Source organism: Eptesicus fuscus, chromosome 15 (genome assembly GCF_027574615.1).
Source record: "Eptesicus fuscus isolate TK198812 chromosome 15, DD_ASM_mEF_20220401, whole genome shotgun sequence".
In the NCBI taxonomy this organism is placed as follows: Eukaryota; Metazoa; Chordata; class Mammalia; order Chiroptera; family Vespertilionidae; genus Eptesicus; species Eptesicus fuscus.
In genome coordinates this window covers 54,616,065-54,635,060 of record NC_072487.1, presented here as the reverse complement: position 1 = coordinate 54,635,060, position 18,996 = coordinate 54,616,065, and the positions used below count along the sequence as shown (strand labels likewise).

The window sequence follows — 18,996 nt, the reverse complement described above, 5'->3', positions numbered from 1 at the left end:
GGGAAGCACCCAATCTCACCTGAGTTTGAGTATGTCCACACGGCCTCAAACTTCCTCCCACCACGCACCCCTCAGACACCACACAACAAACCACAGGCTACCTTTTCAGGGCCACCCCCTAAAGTCAGAGAACTTGCTACTGGCTGATCCCACTGGGTCCTGACTTATTCTCCCCTTACCAGCTGATGCCCCAATCTTCTGGCAGCTAAACTCGCCAGGTCTAATGGATATATCCTAAAAACATGCAAACTTAACTGACTACAAGCCAAAGAAAAACAAGGAGGCAAATCCGCTGTACTATTTGAATAACATTATTATTGTCCTATCATCCTGTTTCGTGATGTTAAAGTTCGCCCTCTATTCCTAAGAGCTGGTATGCTCCAAACTGCAGGTTTATAAACAATTATGAAATAAATATCCACTAGATGTCAGCCTTGAGCCGCAATGGGTTTTCCTGGCACAAGAAGGAGTAAGCCATGAAGGAGCAAATATTTGGAGTTGGAGTGATTTCCTTTGCAGTGGGAACTAAGGCAGGAATTGTAGTCAGCTTTTTGTGTGAACACTGGTGTGATTTTTCAACGAGTGTAAATAATTAGGTCAATAGATTTGATCATGTCACTTGCTCAACAAGCTCCAATATGTCCTCCTTCAGAGTAAAAACCAAAGTCTTTGCCACAGCCTATAACACCCCCCTCTTCCCACTCTTCCACCTTCACCCACGTCAGCCACTGACCCCTGACCACACTGAAATTTTTCCCCAAATTTTGTTGACTCATTCACTTCAGGACATTGTGGCTCCCTATCAGAGAGATCTTTCTGGACACTCTTTCTAAAACCGCACCCAGCCTGCACCACCCACCCATTATGCCCTACCCCCGAACCCTGACTTATTTTTCTTCATAACACTTATCCCCACCTGATATGCTTACTTATTGTAAGTCTCTCTCTGCGGTGTTAGCTCTCTGAGAGCAGGGACTTTGTCTTGTTAACTGCTTTAAGCCCAGAGTTTGACGCTACCAGGCTTATAGGAGGAGCTCAATAAATACCAAGTAAATAAATGGCCTAAATTCAAAGATCTTCAGAGAAGATGTCATACAGTTCCATCATTCATTTGTTTACATTTCGTAAATACTTATTCAATACCTAATATAAAGAAGACATTAAATTACAGGAGGTGCAAGAGACATTATCTCATTGATGAGAAACACAGTTAAGTCTCTTGCACTCAGCTCAGACTCTCGGAACGCACGCACGTTAGAAAAGGTTTTACAAAAGGAGCTGTATGAACATGACACCCCTGGCTGCTCATTATGAAAACTATGGAACAAAAACATGATGCAGGCATTGGTCTCTAGGCACCTGATTTATTACCCTGCTCCCAAACAGACTGTTCAATTCTTAAACCCTCTCTGGAAGGAGGTGCTTTTCTTCACAATAAAGAAAAAGTCTTTCTTTGTGGATAACGCAATTCCCTTCCCCTACATCTGAAACCCATGTTCTTTTGCTTTCTTCTCAGTGACCACAGAGACCACCAGACTCCTCCACAGGCTCTATTAAAGATGTTCCTGGCTTTGATCTGCAATTCAGCTGAGAGAGTTGGTTTGGGGCCCAGAAGACTCATGATTAAGTTTCACAATTTCCATGTTCATTCTCCCCATTTCCATGCCCCTGAGGAAAAAATGTAATAATCATCATCCTTTCTGCACAAAATTTTTAAAGGAAAGGAAAGCAATCCACCTTATGCATATCATCTGATTTCCATCAAACTGTAAGAGTAAGTAAGTTACAGCTCCTTTGGACCCTAACCAAATAGTTAGCCTCTTTCCAGCCCTGCTCCCTTCCAGATGCTGTCATTCTGGAGAGGAAAAAAATAAATGTTTAAGACTGACATTGAAGGAGGTAAATATATATATATATTTCAGAGAGGAAGAGGAGAGATAGAAACATCAATGATGAGAGTATCATTGATTGGATGCCTCCAGTGTGGGGACCGAGCCTGCAACCTAGGCATGTGCCCTTGACCAGAATCGAACCTGGGACCCTTCAGTCCGCAGGCTGATGCTCTTTCCACTGAGCCAAACTGGCTAGGGCAAGGAAGGAGGTAACTTTTTAAGAATATGGGAGAATGACTACTACATTTTGAGTGATTTTACTCTCCAATACAGGTTTGCCTATAATGCTGGTGATGGTTTTTTATGTGAGGAAGATGTATGAGTTTCAAATAGAGAACTTTTTGGTGAACTTTCCTCATGGATCTACAACCTATTGTTTATGTGACTATTTTTTCTCCTGTTGAGGACAATTTAGTCCTATTTCCTTACAGCTGACAATATGTACGTTTCCCTCTGAAATCTTCTCCATTGCTTGAACTAGAGCCAAACGCATCCCATGCGTAATTCTGTTCATTTATTTCTCCTCCTTATGGGAATGTTCTAAATAAATGTGGCACAATAAGAGTGACAAATCATTTCAATGGGTTTTATTTTATTCTAAAACAATATATCTACCTACCTAGACAGTTTGTTGAGAATTTAAAGCTTATGCAAATTTAAAAGGCCTAATGAGACTAATAGCAATGTTATGATTAGCCCAGGAGATTACCAGGATATCACGATTGATGCCAGGGCCAGGCTTCAGCAGGAGGAATAGCTCAGTGAACACAAAAGCAAGAAACTGAACCAAACCATCCAAACTGTGGTGTCCACTATAGTGCTAAGTTTAAGCTTAGAACAATATATGATGTTTCTCTGATCTTCAAGTGAATTATATCAGGAAGGTTTGGAAATCAGACAGTATCTGAGGATAGAGAATCCTTATCCTTTCAAAGGTAAATGAGTCACAGAATGGTGAGGAGAAAATTCTTGAAATGTGAGCCCAACAATTGTTCAGAAGAATAGCTTCATTTAGACATTAGCTAACTTCTTGACTCACTCCTTCTTTCAGGGGAGATCTTTATCCACACCCTCCTTCAAAGTCAAACTGCCTAAGCCCTGGCCAGGGTTGCTAAGTTAGAGCATTGGCCCTGGCACCCAAGGGGTCTTGGGTTCAGTTCCCAGGTAAAGGCACATACCTTGGTTGCAGATTCTATCTCCAGCCCCAGTCAGCTCAGTCAGGGGGTGTGCAGGAGGCAACCAATCGATGTGTCTCTCACATTGTTCTCTCTCTCTCTCTCCTCTCTCCTCTCTCCTCTCTCTCTCTCTCTCTCTCTCTCTCTCTCTCTCTCTCTCTCTCTCTCTCTCTCTCTCTCTCTCCCTCTCTCTCTTCTCCCCCTACCCTCTTCCTTTCACTCTAAAATATCAATGGAAAAAATATCCTCAGGTGAGGATTAATAAAACAAACAAATAGCAAAAAAGTTAAGCTGCCTAAAGTTTCAGCACCTTCAGGTCAATGTGCCCACAGCAGGCCTCAGGAGTGGCAGCCACCTTCATTGGGCGACATTTAACTGCACATTGGGCCTCAACAACATGAAACAGGCTGTGGCTTCAAAATGGACTCTACATTCTGGTGTGGTGGGTTTTCTGGCCCAGAGCCCTGGCCTCTCTAACTCATCTCCTTGCTACCTGCCCTTCTGAACCGGGTTACTCAGAAGGGAGGCCTTCATTCTCACAGTTCCCCCTGGAGGAGTATGTGAAGGAGGCCTGTGGCTTCCCTGCTAGTTGAGAAAATGGACTCTGTTCTGCTCCACAAACCTTGCTCTCCACACTGCCCACCAGAGCATGCAGTGGGGAGAGAGGAGAGTCTATCTCGTCTTAAGTCTAAGCCACATTCTGCAAAAGAATTTACCAGATGTTCTACGTTTGAGGGATTTGTTGGACATGTACCAGCCAGTAATAGATGACACTTTGGTCCCACTTTGTTGGCAATCCTTATATGAACTCTTCCATCAGCCAGAACCTTTAAGAGGAATGGGTTGCATCAAAACCCACCTTAAACCCCTAATACATTTGTGATGACGTGACTCAGACTAATGCGACAGTCCCCAAAGTACCCACAAGGAGACAGAGACTCCTATTGCAACCACGGCGGCTGATAGGAGTAGCTACATGAGCATGGCCTTGGCCTTGGCCAGTGTACCAGGTGACAGCAGCTTTCTCTGTAGTGTCAGCTGCAATATCAAGCATTGTGTTGACTGGAATCCTCAGGTGCCAAACAACGGATATTAAGAGAAAAATTCCATTCTAAGAATCAAAAGTAGCTTTTCTCTGGTGCACACAATGAGCAAGTACAAACTTGGCCTTGAGCTAAGCCAGAGATGAGAGGGAAGCTCTCACAATGGCTTGGACCTGAAAGGCAATTCTGCTTCTCAAGGACTTTGGAGCGCTGGTGGAGAGGCTGAGGAGCTTGTCAGTTAAAATCGGGCTTTTCTTCAAGCAGAGGGGAGAGCCACAGTGGCTAGAGAAGGGGGGCTCCAGCGTGGGAGCTTCCGGAGTCCCAGCTCCCCCTTTGTTTCTCAGGCGAGGCCCAGGGACCAGCAACCAAGGCCGTCAGAGGCTCAGGAGTGTTATCTTAGAATCCCTATCTCAGCGAATAGCATAGTCACCTGCCCAAGTCAGAAACCTGGCTCTCATTCGCTTCCCATCACAACCCACATCCAAGTTTACCCTGTTCATAGCTCTGCCCGTGTCAATGCTCTTTCTTACCTGGAAATGCAAGGGCCCAAGTAACTGGTCTCCCTGCCTCTGGTGAGTTAATAGAGCAACTTTTCAAAAACATCGATCATGGCACTCGGTTTAAAACCCCTCAGTGGTGTTTTATGGCCTTTGATGTAAAACCCAAAACACCGTCACAGAACCTCTCCAGCTGTAACTTGGCTTGAATTCTACATCATTTAGCTGATTTCGGATTGGTCTTCGAAGGCCAACTGAAGCATCATTTCCTCTAGCTATCAGACAGCCCCTCCCAGCTTGTTAAATGCTTCTTCCTCCGTGCTCTGTCATCCTTTCTGAAACCTGAGGCTCTTATCACAGCACAATGATGCTGGGTGACGTGGCCATCTCCTCCACCGGTGAAAAGGCTCAAATGCAGGGACCATGTCCTTCATCTCTGCATTCACGATGCCTAAAGATGGCTCTCCAAGTGCTGGTGGCCCAAATGAGTACAATCCAGTTCCTGCCCTCTTGAGAAGCACAGTCTAGAGGACAGTGACACAAGTGCTATGACAGATATAGGATCAACATTCTACATCAACACCTTCCTCCCTACAGTCCCATTACCTTACACACAGCACTAGTCGCACTGTTGAATTTTTGCTTCACTGTCTGTCAAAACATGGAGCCAGAGATAAGGGTTGGGAGAGAGGAAGGAAGGGTGTCCTATTCTTCTTTGAATCTTCAGTGCCACACATAGAAGCCGGTATGTAAAGGTGCTATATGTATTGAATACATGGAATAATTTAATCATGCCCCTCTCCTAGGGGATGGGGAGGTGACCAAGGAAAACTAAAACAAGAAAATTGACATCATCATTGAACTTGAAAGTCATCTCCCAGAATGAGCAAAGGCATCGAGTGGCAGGACAGTCTGGTGAGGGCCCTGGACAAGCACAGCTGATTTTAGAAAGGTGCCCAAAACACATTCAAGCCTGAGGATAGTCTGCTTCTCCATTCTCTCCTATGGGGATCTTTGGATGTCCTGAGACGCACAGAGAAGAGGTGGTTATCCTAAAGCTCCTATCCGCTTACAAATCACCGAGGGAGTCTGACCCGACAAGAGCAGCTACAAATCCTCAGACATCACATAACTCAGAAGCGGTCACAGGAGACACACCAAATTCAGCAGAGGCTTCTTCCGTTTTCATCCACCTCAAACCAGGTACCAGCACACCCCAAATTCACATGGAATTGAAGATGAGACCACAGGGACCATGCCCCCTAGTCCTGACTCAAATATGCCATGCAACTTATTTGGGGATCAAAATCTGTAATTTTAAAAATCAGATTTCAATAAAAGAAGCTATAGAAAACGTGTCTCAGGAAAAAAGGAGTGGGGGGAAGCGCAGTAATTTCATGTAATGGAATTGCAGTTAACTGTGATTCTGTGGAATATTTTATGTGGAATGCCCCATGCTTTTCAGCTGATAGAATCAGAATGAACTTTGTTCTAAAGCAAACCCTTAAATGTGCAGGCAAGGCAAAGAATAAAGCCCAAATGAAAATACTGTTTTAGTTTATATGTTGATGAAAACTTGTTCAGGGGAGTTTGCACACACTACAAATACAATCTCGGCAAGCTGAAGTTTCACGCGTCTCTTATTACTAATTCACATTTGGCCTGTTTCTCTCACCTATAAGCCAGAACCAGCCACCACAGAATCTCCAGGAAAGCCCTGGACCATCCCGTGCAGGGGAGAGGGTGGCACTTCCCTACTCCAGCCGTCCATTCTGTGGAAGAGCTTAGCTTGAAAGGGGCTCCATGCCCTCGGGACCCATGGATGTTGCATTGTCCTGCCTCACACACAAAGAGAGGGGATAAATCCTGCTAGTAGTTTTATTTGAATAAATTGTTAAAAAGCTGACATGTATAATTTCAAAAACAGAGAAGAGTAAAATGAGCAGAAAACCTGTTGTGTTGTCTTTTACAATAAGGAACACTAACCAGCCTATTCCTTGCATTAAGTGGGAATGTGTGATTTTGCAGCCCATTATAAATAGCCATTCTTTACATCAAGAAAACAGGGGAAAGAAAAGAAGTAAATATCATGAATGCAGAAATGAGGAATATCCTAAATATGGGGAGCAATTCAAGAGACAGAGTGACATGAAGGGTAAAATCCTAGTTCAAGAACGCAGGACAAGATCACAATGATCTCTGAGGACACGAAATTGTTTGAGTGTTTCTGAGTTTGCACAACGTCTACCGTGAAGAAGACCTGACCATGTTATAAATCCTTCGGCATCAAAATTCAAATATGTCTACATGGGAAATGTTCCATAACATGTCAAGTCTGTTTATACAGTGGGTCAGTAAGTACACAGATGTTACAAAGATTCCTCAAAAAGGTCTATTTGCTGAAAAGTGTTTTAGCCCAAAAGAGATTTAGTCTGCATAGGGCTAGAAAGAAAAAAAAAAGAAGCTTATGTTTACATTCTTCTTAACCTAGAAACATACCTATTATAAGAAAGGTTGTTATATCAAATTCACACCATGCTGTTTGCATTCATTATAAGTAACAATATTTACAAATAGGACACTGACATCAAACTTAGTAAAGTGTCTTTTTTAAAATTCAAATTTATTATGGTTTTAAGGAAATATGTGATTAGGCATCCAAGCTCTCTTTAAATAACATTTTTTAAATTATCCATTGTACTGTTAAACGTTATATACACTTTAGTTTTCAATATAAAAAGATGAACAATGTTATGATTTTATGTGTTCATGCAGATTGAAGAAGAAATGATGCTGAATCAAACTCCCAAACCCAAATATCTGGGGTAACTGAGTAAAATGTCTTAAAGTTGGTTTATTCTGTGTTTGTTTATGATGTGTGTATATTGATTACAATTATTACATGAGCATCCAAAACTGACCTGAAAGCTGATTGTTATCCAAACTCTTCAAGTTCAACAATTCCATCAGCTCCTCCCTATCATAAAACCAGATATCTAAATATTACCAGAAGTGCAGAACCAGTATGACCCTGTCTATCTTTCTTTAGTAATAATGTCTACTTCTGGATTGGCTAGGCCTAAAGCTAAGAGTGGAATCTGGCTTCCTCCCAGAGCAGCTAAAATGAACCCCTATGAATACTGTTTTGGACAGACACACCCTGAGGGCTTCACTCTGTAAAGCAGAAATATCTGAGGTTGATTCCAAACTCCACCCTACCAGGGCTGACTTTGTACACAGCCACAGTCTTACGCTGCACACTCCTCAAACGAATGTTGCTATAGTCTACCACAGATCTAAATAAAAAGAAAATTAGAAAAAGACTTTTTAAGAAAACTCTTAAGACCCAACTCAACCCCAAGGTTTCATTTTAGTCTTTGATTAAAAAAAAAAAAAATGATGTCACATAAGCATTTATTTTCATTCCTGATTCTGTGAAAAGACTTGAAGACCAACTTTAGTGTCTGTCCAACCTACGTCCTCACCACATGGCTGGCAGGACTTTTTCAGGTTTAATTAGTCTGATTCTGTGTTTGCAAAATCAGTAGGGGTCGTTTCCTCTGGATGTGTTTCTTGTTCCCCCAGAATGCACAGTGTTTCCTTGGGTCTTCACAACAGTGCTCTGAGATGGGCGGGACAGGCCTACCCTCTCCAATTTACTGATGAGCTTATGAGCAGGCGACATGCCAACCGCTCACTGTAAGAACAGCTGTGACCCAGAACCAAATGCTCAATCCAGAACTTCCACTCTTCATGCAAAAGCATCAAAAGGACATGTGATTACTAATTTACTAGCCAATCTATTGATTTGAACATGTGGATGACATAATCCCCTTGGAGGTTGGCCACCCCCTTAAATCTAGACCAAAATGGAGAGTTCACTTGCAAATCATGGCCACAAATCTGCCCTGCACTTGTCTTAAACTACTAAACACCTAACTGGCCCTCTCTAGGAAACTATTTTTCTGGTGTGCAAGAGAAAGGAACTTAAGAATGCACAGCTGCCATGAGAATGACATGAGAGGATGCTGCTAGAATCTTATAAGCCCGGAGGAGAAAGAACGAAGCCCCAAGGAAGTTATTAGGAAGTGTATATAATATTTATATTACCTTTAAGAGTTTAAACATAAGAAATAAAAATCATACCACTTATTGTTTCCTAAATGGCCTATAAAGGTTAAGTGACTATACTACTTAAACTGGAACTGCGTGATTAAGGTGATTTACACTGAAAATATACTTAATTCCTCTCTATGAAGACTGCTTTAAATCTACCAAAAGAGATTCGTCATCCTCTACTCTCACCTGGGGCTTAAAAGTAACTCTTAACGGCTCAGGAGTCGGGATTTCCCCCCCTTCGCTGGGAGGATGCACCCCCCTGGCCTCCTCGTGGTCTGTTTCACTGAGCTCATTGCCGTAGAGCTCACTGATGGGGCCCAGAGACTGGCTCCCGGCAATGATGTCCACGCCCATCTCCTTGACCTCTCCTGGACCTTCGGCCACCGTTCCTCCTTTAGCTTTCCGAAGGCCACGCATCTTAAAAGTGTCCTTCGAGGGAGCTGCATTAGAAATAGATTGCTTAAATCTTTCCCCTGACTGTTTCAGCCTCTCTCCTGACTGCCTCAACCTCTCTCCTGACTGCCTTAGCCTCTCTCTCCTCTCTGGGGTCACTATTCTAGTTCGCATTCTGTTGACTTTCTTGTCAAAATTCTGCCGCGTCTTCTGCATGTTTTCTTTGGAAAATGCCTTTTTGAAATTATCAATGCGCTCCTTGCCTGACTTTCTAAGCCTCGTGGATCTGCTTTCTTCAATGTAATATTCTTCATCCGAAGACAGATCTATTGGGGGATCAAAGACATCTTCATCGTCCTCCTCTTGATTCTCAGTTATGTTTTTGTCTTTAACAATAGACAGGGAAGTTGGACACCGAATATCCTCCTGAAGGAAAAAGAAAGCATGTTAGAGACCAGTTCTTTTTACCTTCTGCTATGCCTTTAAATCTCCTCCATAGGCTGTTTATCCTCTGCCCACTTCTCCTTTTAAAAAATGTTTCTAATGATGTTTAGAGAGAGAGGAAAGGAGAGGGATAGAGAGATAGAAACATCCATGAGATGAGAGAGCAATATCATCGACCAGCTGCCTCTTGCACATCCCCTACCGGGGATCAAGCCCACATCCCAGGTATGTACCCTGACTGGGAATCAAGCCAGTGACCTATTGGTTCCTGGGTTAATACTCAACTGGTGAGCCACACTGGCCAGGCTGCCTACTCCTTAAATGTTGGTATTTTTCCAGGTTACTCTCTCCTTAGCCCTTTTTCCTTCTTCATCTCCCAAGCTCACCCTGAGCAACCTTATCCAAGCCTCTGCCTTAAGATCCAATTGTAAGCAAATTCACAAATATTTTCACCTTTCCCTTTCTCCTAAGATGAAGACACATTTTTAAATAATGGACAGACCCCTCCACCTGGTAGCACGAGTATCTCAAACTTAACTCATCATCCTCTCCACAGCTACTTCCCTTCCTGAACTCTCAGCACCAATACCCATCCAGGTGCCACTCAGCTAGAAACCTCAGAGTCATCATCCCAAATATTTTCTCTCCTTCCCATCCCGTATCTAACTGCTCACCAAGTACCGTCAATAATACTGCTTAGTAACTCACCTGTTCCCTCCTCCTTCCTCCCTGCCTCTACCAAGGTTTTAATTCAGGTTCTTGTCACCTGAGGCCTGAATCTGTGTAATACTTCTACCTCCAAAACATCACCTAAGCATTTCCTGAGAAATATGTCTAAAGCATAGCTCTGATCACATCCTTTTTCTACTTTAAAACTTTTGGGAGCTCAACAATACTCAACGGATAGTGTTCAAACTCTTTAGTATGATGAGAAGGCTCTTCAGTTTTGAGCTAAGCCACGTCCCCCAGTCCAGCAACACAGAGCTACTCTCAGTTCCTCCAACATGTAATACAAACATTGTATAGGTGCGTCTTGCTTCCTTAAACTCCCCTTCACCTCTGTTCAACTTTGTAAAAAATATCTCTCTTCAAGAATGGGTTCAAATGCCCCCAACTTCCCCAAGAGGCTAATTGTGTCTCCAATTTACATCAAAATGACACGTGCACACCTCTATTTATAGCATTTATCACAGTCTGAATTGAATTGGAACCCTACTTATTTATAAATGTCTCTGGGGGCTTTCACTTAATGAAAAGTTCACGAAGACAAAGATGTGTCTTATGTTTTATGCCCAGTATGACTGTTGGGTTAAATAAGAGGCCATATCTTCATCCAACAAATGGTAACTAAGCACCTACCGTGCACAGTCAATGCTCTAGGAACTGAGAATCACCTCCTGTGAGGAAAACAGAGAAGAGCTTATAGTTTCAGAGAGAGGTAAACAAGTTAAATGTAAAGTATGTTGGCTGGTGGTAAGTGCTAAGAGGTGAAAAATAAAGCAGGGAAGGGGGAAATACCATGACTAGGAAGGATGCTCGGAAAGGCCTAATAAGGTGACATTCTAGCCTAGACCCACAGGTAATGGGTATACCCGCGAGGGAAGGAGAAACAGCAAGGTGGACGAAGTGGTTGGAGCAAAGTGATCAGGGGGCAGGCAACAAAAGGAGGAGAGAGGGCAAGAGAGGGAACAGGAGAGCTAGATCATGTAGGGCTCTGTGTCCAATATAGAGTGTGAGAGGAAGCCTTTAAGAGTTCTGAGGAGAGAAGTGCCATGATTTGACCCATGTTGTAAAAGGATCACTCTGTTGAAAATAGGCTATGGGGGCAAGATAAGAAGCAGGGAGAACTGTTGGAGACCACTGAGATAAGTCAGGTGAGAGTGGATCAGGGTGTTGGCAGAGGTGGTGGTGAGAAGTGGTCTGATTCCACTTTGAACATAGAAGCCAACAGGATTTGCTGGTAGGTTTGGATGTGAGTGTTAAAGAGCACTATCATTTGGTGACCACAAATGGTAATTCTCAAGTACATGGTCTAAGCAATTGAAGGACAGATTTTTCCTTCCTCCAAAGACAGCAGGAGGAAGAGACCGGAAGGGAAGGATGAGATCTACATGTGATGACTCTGAAATGCCTCCTGGAAATCTAAGCAGAGATGTTGAGTAGGCAGCTGAGTATGTAAGTTTGGACTTTAAAAGTGAGGTCTGGACTAGAGATAAACATGTTGGAGTCACTAACATAAGGATTAAATTAGAAATCATGAGATTAGATTAAAGCAATCACGAAGACATTGAGTGAATGAGTCTACATTCTATTATTAAAACTCTTTGGGGCCAAGGTGTGTTTCAGAATTCACAATATTTCAGATTTGGGAAAAAATAATATAACATTCCCAGTGAGATCTTGGGAAGCATTTTTGTGGAAAAAATATGAATATTCACTCTAAGGTGGGCTAAAGACTATAAACAGCCTCATGCTATCTCAGGTCAGATTTTGTCATCGACCGAGTTTGGGTCAAGTAAGGTCTTGCTGCCAAATAAGTTAGTAAATAATATAGGTTTTGGTGTTATAGATAAATGGATTTCGGATTTGTAGGTAAGAAGAGATGAGAAAACCAAAAGGAGATAGATCAGCCAGTGAAGCAGGAAGAAATCCAAGAAAGAGTAGCAGCCCTACCCCTACCTCCCAGAAGCTAAGGGAAAAGAAGTTTCAAGAAGAGAGGGAGGGGCTAACTATCAAATGCGTCCAAGGAGAATGAGAATTAGATTTGGGAACACGGACACTGGTGACCTTACCAGCCCAGAAACACAGCTGCTAAAGGAACCCAACTATTTAGAGATTATTTCTAAAACTAAACAGGGAAGACTTTGAAGATCACGAGACTTTTAACTGAACCCCCAAGTTAAAATTCCCTAATGAAGTCTGTGCTCCTACTTGATATCCAGAGTAAACCTGTTCAAAAGAAAATGAATAAAATTAAGAAACACATTGACATATATTCCAAAACCTACCAGACTGATGGTGAAGAAGAATCCCTGGAACCTTATTTCTTTGGATACGTATTTAAAATTAAAATCTTTTTGACTATAGGACTAGAGAGTCTAGGAGTTTTTGAAAAAAGGGCAGAGTGGGCGTCTCATAGCTCTCTGATGAATCAGAAGCAGCCAGATTATTCCTCTTTTCCTGACACCTGTTGCAGGGAGTAGCTTCAGCAACACCAAGTGGGTGGGTATGGCCTGAGAAGGTATAATTAGATAAAGAAAGAGCCAAAAAATAATTACTGCTTGGTAGGGGAAAAATCCATCTCAATCCTGCTGTGAAATCAGATAGAACTCAGAAATCAAATATAACTCAGAAATCAGATAGGGCTCAGAACTCACATATCCTTCTTCAATTACACAACAAATTATACAAAAGCAGACTTAACAGAAAACAGAGATAGTCAGGGACAGTACTTGTTATATGAATCCATTTGTTGTAAATCCCATGAGTCAGAGATACATGAGTCAGTAGTGAACACACTGTAATAATAATTGAAGATTATGGGGTTGAATTATAATTGATTTCCAAATATGATTATTACATACTTTTTATGTAAAAGTCCAGGTTTAAAAAAAAGATGTATTTTATAACAAAATGATTACTTTGGGTCAGACTTGAATATTATAGTAATATAGCTAGGGGGATTTGGAATATATAGAAGTCTGGGATTTACCATTAGGGAATGGCAAAGATCTCACTCGGTGACCACAGGCCTGTGCTTAGTAAGCAAAATTGTTAGAAGATATGCTAAGACTCCTGTTTTGTATGATCAAAAGGTCATCAAAATGAAAGTATGTTCCAAAAAAATGATAATTGTATGAGAAATAGATAATTTTTTGTAATGCCAATGTCCAGGATTGGGTGAAAGCTCAGCCACACACAACTGTGGGAGATAAAATACCAATAAGGGTTGCCACCAAAAGATATATCGAGGGAAAACTTTTAGAGGAAGGACCCAAATGGAAATGCACATATCCTATAGCTCAATTAGCTTCAAGTTAATTTTAGTAGAAGGAGCATTCTCAATATAATTTAGTAGAAGGAGCATTCTTACTTACACATATGAACTATGAGAATGAATGACAAGAACTTTAAAAACAATCATGTGAATATTGTATCGTGTTCTAACATCTAATGAATCACCAAATTGAGTTCTATATCCACTGTTATTTGCCTTTGTCTTTTCTCTACCATTATGGTTGACTGCTTATTGACTAACTGCTGCTTACTCCGAAAACTTAATTTCACGAATCTTCACAGCACTCTGTCTTACAAGGAAAGGTATCTGACCTAACTAGTACCTCTCAGCGATTTTTTCATACTATCTTCTATTCATTCAAGTAACTATAGGGGCTCAAAGAGAGGGGAAAAAATAGCAGGTTACAGGAAATAAATGGTGAATAAATACAGAAACATCATAACTTTTAAAAAAAAGAATTACATCAATAGACAAACAAGAGTCTATTAGAACTTTTCAGAAACTTCTGTGCTCTAGCCTCTGTATAGCTTGACTGGCACCTGCTCCATTCTTGGCACGAAGGTTCTCAGGACAAATGCTGGACACTAAGAATGTTTGCTGGCGTGACCCAAGCAAGCGGAGGGTGATGTGTACCCGTTACTGCTAATGCCCTTGGAAAGTGAATTGAAGAACGGATACCACATTCTCCAATACCAAATCTAGATCCCCATTGCATACACTAACATTGGAACGGGGCTCTGAAGCGAAGGTGACTAATTTTTTTCAGGTTTTTAAGTCTGGAGAACTTCCAGGGATCTGGAAGGACAGGGAAATGACATAGTCCAAACTATCTAACTTTGAAATAAGCAACACTTCTCCTCTCCTCCCTATTCTTCTTCCTAAATAACCAACAGATGCAAAATACCGCTGTGTAACTTTATCAGTCAAGAGAGGGCTATGGAGAATTGACTAATGTGTAGAGAATGCTGTGGGAGGTTATGGCCCACATCCCTAGTATCTTACAATTATCTGCCTACATAATCCAACTGCCCTTCTATTTCATTCTGTTTTCATTCTTCTAGGGTTGTTTTTTTTTTCCCCTAAGCATATGGGCATCCTTTTTAAAAACGCAGTAATGATAATAATGTATACATGCACCATTGAATATATTACTGATTTTATACTTAGAACAAAATCTTTGACAATAATTTTTCAGGCCAAAAGATTTGTGAATTTTTAAAATTCTTAATATGTACTAACAAAACTACCCTACAGAAATGTTGTGCCAATTAATTATCCTACTAGTAGAACAGTGAGGTGCTTGTTTTTTTCTACCCTTAAACTCTAAATATATTGTTTTGGAAACTGCAAAAAAGTAGGTGAAAGAAGAATCCTGCTCCTTTATTTTGTCTTTTGTAAACTGTCTGATAATGATTTTCCCGTTTTTCTACCATGAGAGGAAAGTTCAACTTTTTCTTTTTGATTTGTAAGAGTTTTAAACTATATTATAGATAGTATGCATTTGCCACGATTATGGTCCTAGTTAAAAAATATGAGTTCAACTCTACTACAATATAGGAACTTAGCTCAATATGCGATGCCACACAAAAACTATTGTATCAGCTAAGTAAAAAGACTTTGTAATTAAATATAAGGAATCACTTCTGTGACTCCGACATTTGTATACCTATAGTAACAATAACAAAAATAAGAACAATTGCCTGGTTCATTGCAAAATACAGTTTCTTATTATTGTAACTCGTGTGTAAAAATTCCAATAGATTATATTCTGAAAAGCTTACATTGTACTGCTTAGGGTCTTCCTGGATCTCCATAATAAGAAAAACAAAACAAACCACATCGTGGGGCTACTGGTCCTCAGCTTCTTTCTGATATAGAATGTTTTATACCAGAGGCCTCTTAGGGCTCTTCCAGTTCGAATGTTCTAAAGCCTATGTGAGGGCATCACGCTAACATGGCCTGTGTGCTGAAAGAGCTTTCCCAATATTAAGTTTCAAAGGCAAGAAATAGACTCAGCTACAGCCCACAGTTCATATTACACGAAATGGTTGAGAGGCTCAAAATACTGATCTGATAGTACGTTCGTTCACTTAAAAGTGGTTTGATCCTGAGATGTATGCTGATAGAGAATTCTACTACATGCATATATATACAACAGCTCCGAGGCAATGTTCTGCTAGGACTTGTTGGCAGTGAAAGCAGGCGAGGGGTTGCAGTAGCAATCAAGGTAAAGCCAAGCACAAGCTTACCTGGAATATCACCACCCGGAATTTGTTTTTCTTCATGATCTCCTCTTGCTTCGTTTCCACTTTCGTCACGTGGACTTGCTGCTTCTCCACCCGGGCCTTCACGTCCTTGATGTGAGCACTGACCTTCCGGGTTTTCTCAAACAACTTGTTAATGACGTAGCCTGTGTTGCTGTGGGACTGCGAAAGCTTCAGCAGGTCGATCTGGACGGACTTGATGGAGTTTTCCATCACCCGGTGCCGCTCTTCGATTCTCTTCTGGCTCGCCTGCACTCTGTCCACGATGGTGGCCACTTTGTCCAGCACCGTCACGATGGTGAGGGCGGCGTCTTGGTCTTCATCTTCGGCCATGCCCGACAGGCGGTTCTGGTGGATCTTCTCGGCATTTGAAGCAGACCCATTATGTTCCATTTTGCTTATTTCTCAGCTCCGGCGGGCCTCCCACCACCAATGCTGGCACTTGGAGCAAACAGCTTGATAACAGGCAACGGGGCTGTTTAAAGGGTTGGAAGCCCCACCCCTGGAGACTGGTCAAGTATTTATAACTACAAATGCCCATACGTGACGGTTCTGCAATATGAGCCCTTGCCGAGCACTGGGGACTGTTCCAAACATGCTGACGGACTGACTAAGGGACTCAAATAAGACTGTGTGGATAGAGGAGAAAAGCTTTTTTCAAAAAAGCTCACTGAAGCCACCATGTTGCTAATATTAAGCCTAGAAGCCAAATGACCAAAAAAGCGAACTCCAAATGTTGGGTGAGACTTTTGCCTTTTGATCATTTCCAGCAGCATTTGTAAAAGCAAAGGGGAATTTTGGGCAAAAATCTGCTTTTTTCTATTCATTTCACTGACATATCAAAGAATCTAGTAAATAAACACACCAAAACAAAGGCCATATAGTGAAAACACTATATTATGACATGCTTTTCCAAATCAAATATTAAAATTAATATTCCATTTTTAACATCTTAAATTCTACATGCATACTTCTGAATATCTAAACTACACATTAAACAGCTGAATACATTCTACTCGCACTTCAGATCTTGAAACACCAACAATCTATTATTATAGCTATTACTACAGGACAAATTTGGATAGAGGTCTTAGGTAATTTTTAAGCTCACTTTAAGAGCACCAATCATTAATCATTTTTTGCATTTTATTCACAAACACTGATACAATTATTTATGTTAAAACAAATCTTTTCTTTAAAAGTTAATGTGTATTAAAGAAGTTTAACTGAGAGGGTAGGCTTTATTCCAGTCTGTTCGTTAAACAGACTATTTTCACAATGTCTAAATCTACTTTCCAGTGATCTGTCCCATCATTGCTCCCAGATACTTTTTTGAGTTACCAGAATTATTTTTTTCAAAGAAAGGAATAATCAAATTCCAGTCCGTACATCTTATAAATATTTTACACCTAAACACACACGGCTTTACAGTTCATGCGATAGGCAGTGTCTAGAAAAACAGTTACTAAATCCCAAAACATTTAAATGTCTATTTAAACACAGTGTCTTCTAAAATTTGTTTTGTAAGAAAAGTAATCTGTAAACATCTTTACCTTTAGTTCATGCTTAGTCATTTGCTGTGGTCATTGTGGAAGAAGTGGGTATGACTTTACAACCATTTGTGAAGTGGTCCACCTTTGCAAAAATATTACATTCCATGGGTAAAGAACAAGTCTTAGAATTACCATGTGGTACAAATTTATGAAATCAATTTCTGTATTTAAAAACATAAAACAAAGACTACTAAACAGTCCAAAACTGTTGTAGCGGAATATTCTAAATACGAGCCAACTGTACTACACTAAAAATGTCCAAAAATAAGGCCTCTGAAATAAATATTTCCATTCTTTAAAAAAAGACATAATAAATGTACATCACATGGTCAGTGTACATATAAAAGCCATCATTTTAAACCATCCTGGATGACGTATCTGAAGTAAAATGACCTAGGTTTTGCTTCTGTCGTCGTCCTCTATTGTTTTTAGGGCATTTTCTGTTGAGTTAAAAAAAAAAGAAAAAGAAAAATGTCATTTTGTTCAGGATATTCAAATGTTTCCAAAGTGATGCACATTTCACACATAAAAATGTATTGCATGCCCTCCCACGGAAGGGAAGCAGGACGCTAGTTGGTACAAGACAAGGTGAGGACCCAACATGTCAGACTGCTATCTTCCCGATAAAGTGGGGAGGTGGAGGGTTAGATATAAGATGCAGGTCCGGACATGCGCAAAATTCATTTCCAGGGTCTCTATTGCTGACTGGCACCCCCAAGAGGAATCCCGTCCTTCCTCTGGCCGGGTAACCCCCTCTGCCCCCACCCCACCAGAAACTGATAACATATATTTTCCCTGAAAGTAATTCTATTTTCCCTGAACATTGACACCCCCAAGATGATAAGAATAGCTTAGATGAAGGGAGAAATCAGGAATATGCTTTTTCAACCTCCGATAGGAATACACAGGAAATGCCTAGAGATTTTAAGCAATGACTGCAAGTTGTTCCACCACCCTGCTTGGGCAAGTCACAGAACCCAATAAAGTACAGCCATGCGTGGGTAAGGGGAATTCCTGGACGCCGCTCTTACTTTATCGTACGTGTTTCTCCCTGTGGTAGAAATCTCATTGTGCTGTAACTGCGTTTGTTCCTTTCCACAGAATGCAAACATATGAGCTCTTATTGTGTCTGCACAAAGCACTGTGCTACACAATGTGGGATACAGGGACTGGGATGAGTTCTGGTAATGTTGAGCTTGAGCTCTGCTGAAAACTAGCTGTGCAACCTTCTTTTCCTATACGTAAAATGTTAAGAGTTCGACTAACTTCTAAAATCTCTGCCAGCAAGGAATTTATTATCTAGCCCTGGCTGGGTGGCTCAGTTGGTTGGAGCATTATCCTGTACACCAAAAGGTTGCAGGTTTGATGCCTCGTCAGGGCACACACCCAGGTTACAGGTTTGATTCCTGGTCAGGGCACATAAGGGAAGCAAGCGATCTCTTCTCTTTCTCTTCTCTTCTCTTCTCTTCTCTTCTCTTCTCTTCTCTTCTCTTCTCTTCTCTTCTCTTCTCTTCTCTTCTCTTCTCTTCTCTTCTTTCTCTTCTCTTCTCTTCTCTTCTCTTCTCTTCTCTTCTCTTCTCTCTCTCTCTCTCTCTCTC

At 41.3% G+C, this 18,996-nt stretch overlaps 2 protein-coding genes across 4 annotated transcripts in view; both read right to left on the bottom strand.

Moving 5' to 3' along the window:
- Positions 1-18,996, bottom strand: part of TMEFF1 (transmembrane protein with EGF like and two follistatin like domains 1) — a 104,607-nt gene that overhangs the window by 8,770 nt on the left and 76,841 nt on the right. The window contains exons 10-11 of one of the 3 annotated variants that reach the window (XR_008558334.1): positions 17,399-17,838; positions 9,534-9,545 (exon numbers count right to left, since the gene is read on the bottom strand). Coding sequence is in view for 1 of the 3 variants with exons in the window: in XM_054727478.1 (XP_054583453.1) it covers positions 17,754-17,838 (85 nt within the window). In the remaining 2 variants the exon portion in view is untranslated. Of the gene's footprint in view, positions 1-9,533; positions 9,546-16,788; positions 17,839-18,996 lie in introns of those variants that run through there. The other 2 variants (XR_008558333.1, XM_054727478.1) reach the window with 2 other exon arrangements.
- Positions 8,788-16,238, bottom strand: CAVIN4 (caveolae associated protein 4). Its single transcript, XM_008141855.3, has 2 exons — positions 15,831-16,238; positions 8,788-9,545 (listed from the first exon to the last, which is right to left on the bottom strand). The coding sequence occupies exons 1-2, from the start codon at positions 16,236-16,238 to the stop codon at positions 8,859-8,861; spliced, it is 1,095 nt and encodes a 364-aa protein (XP_008140077.2). The 3' UTR covers positions 8,788-8,858.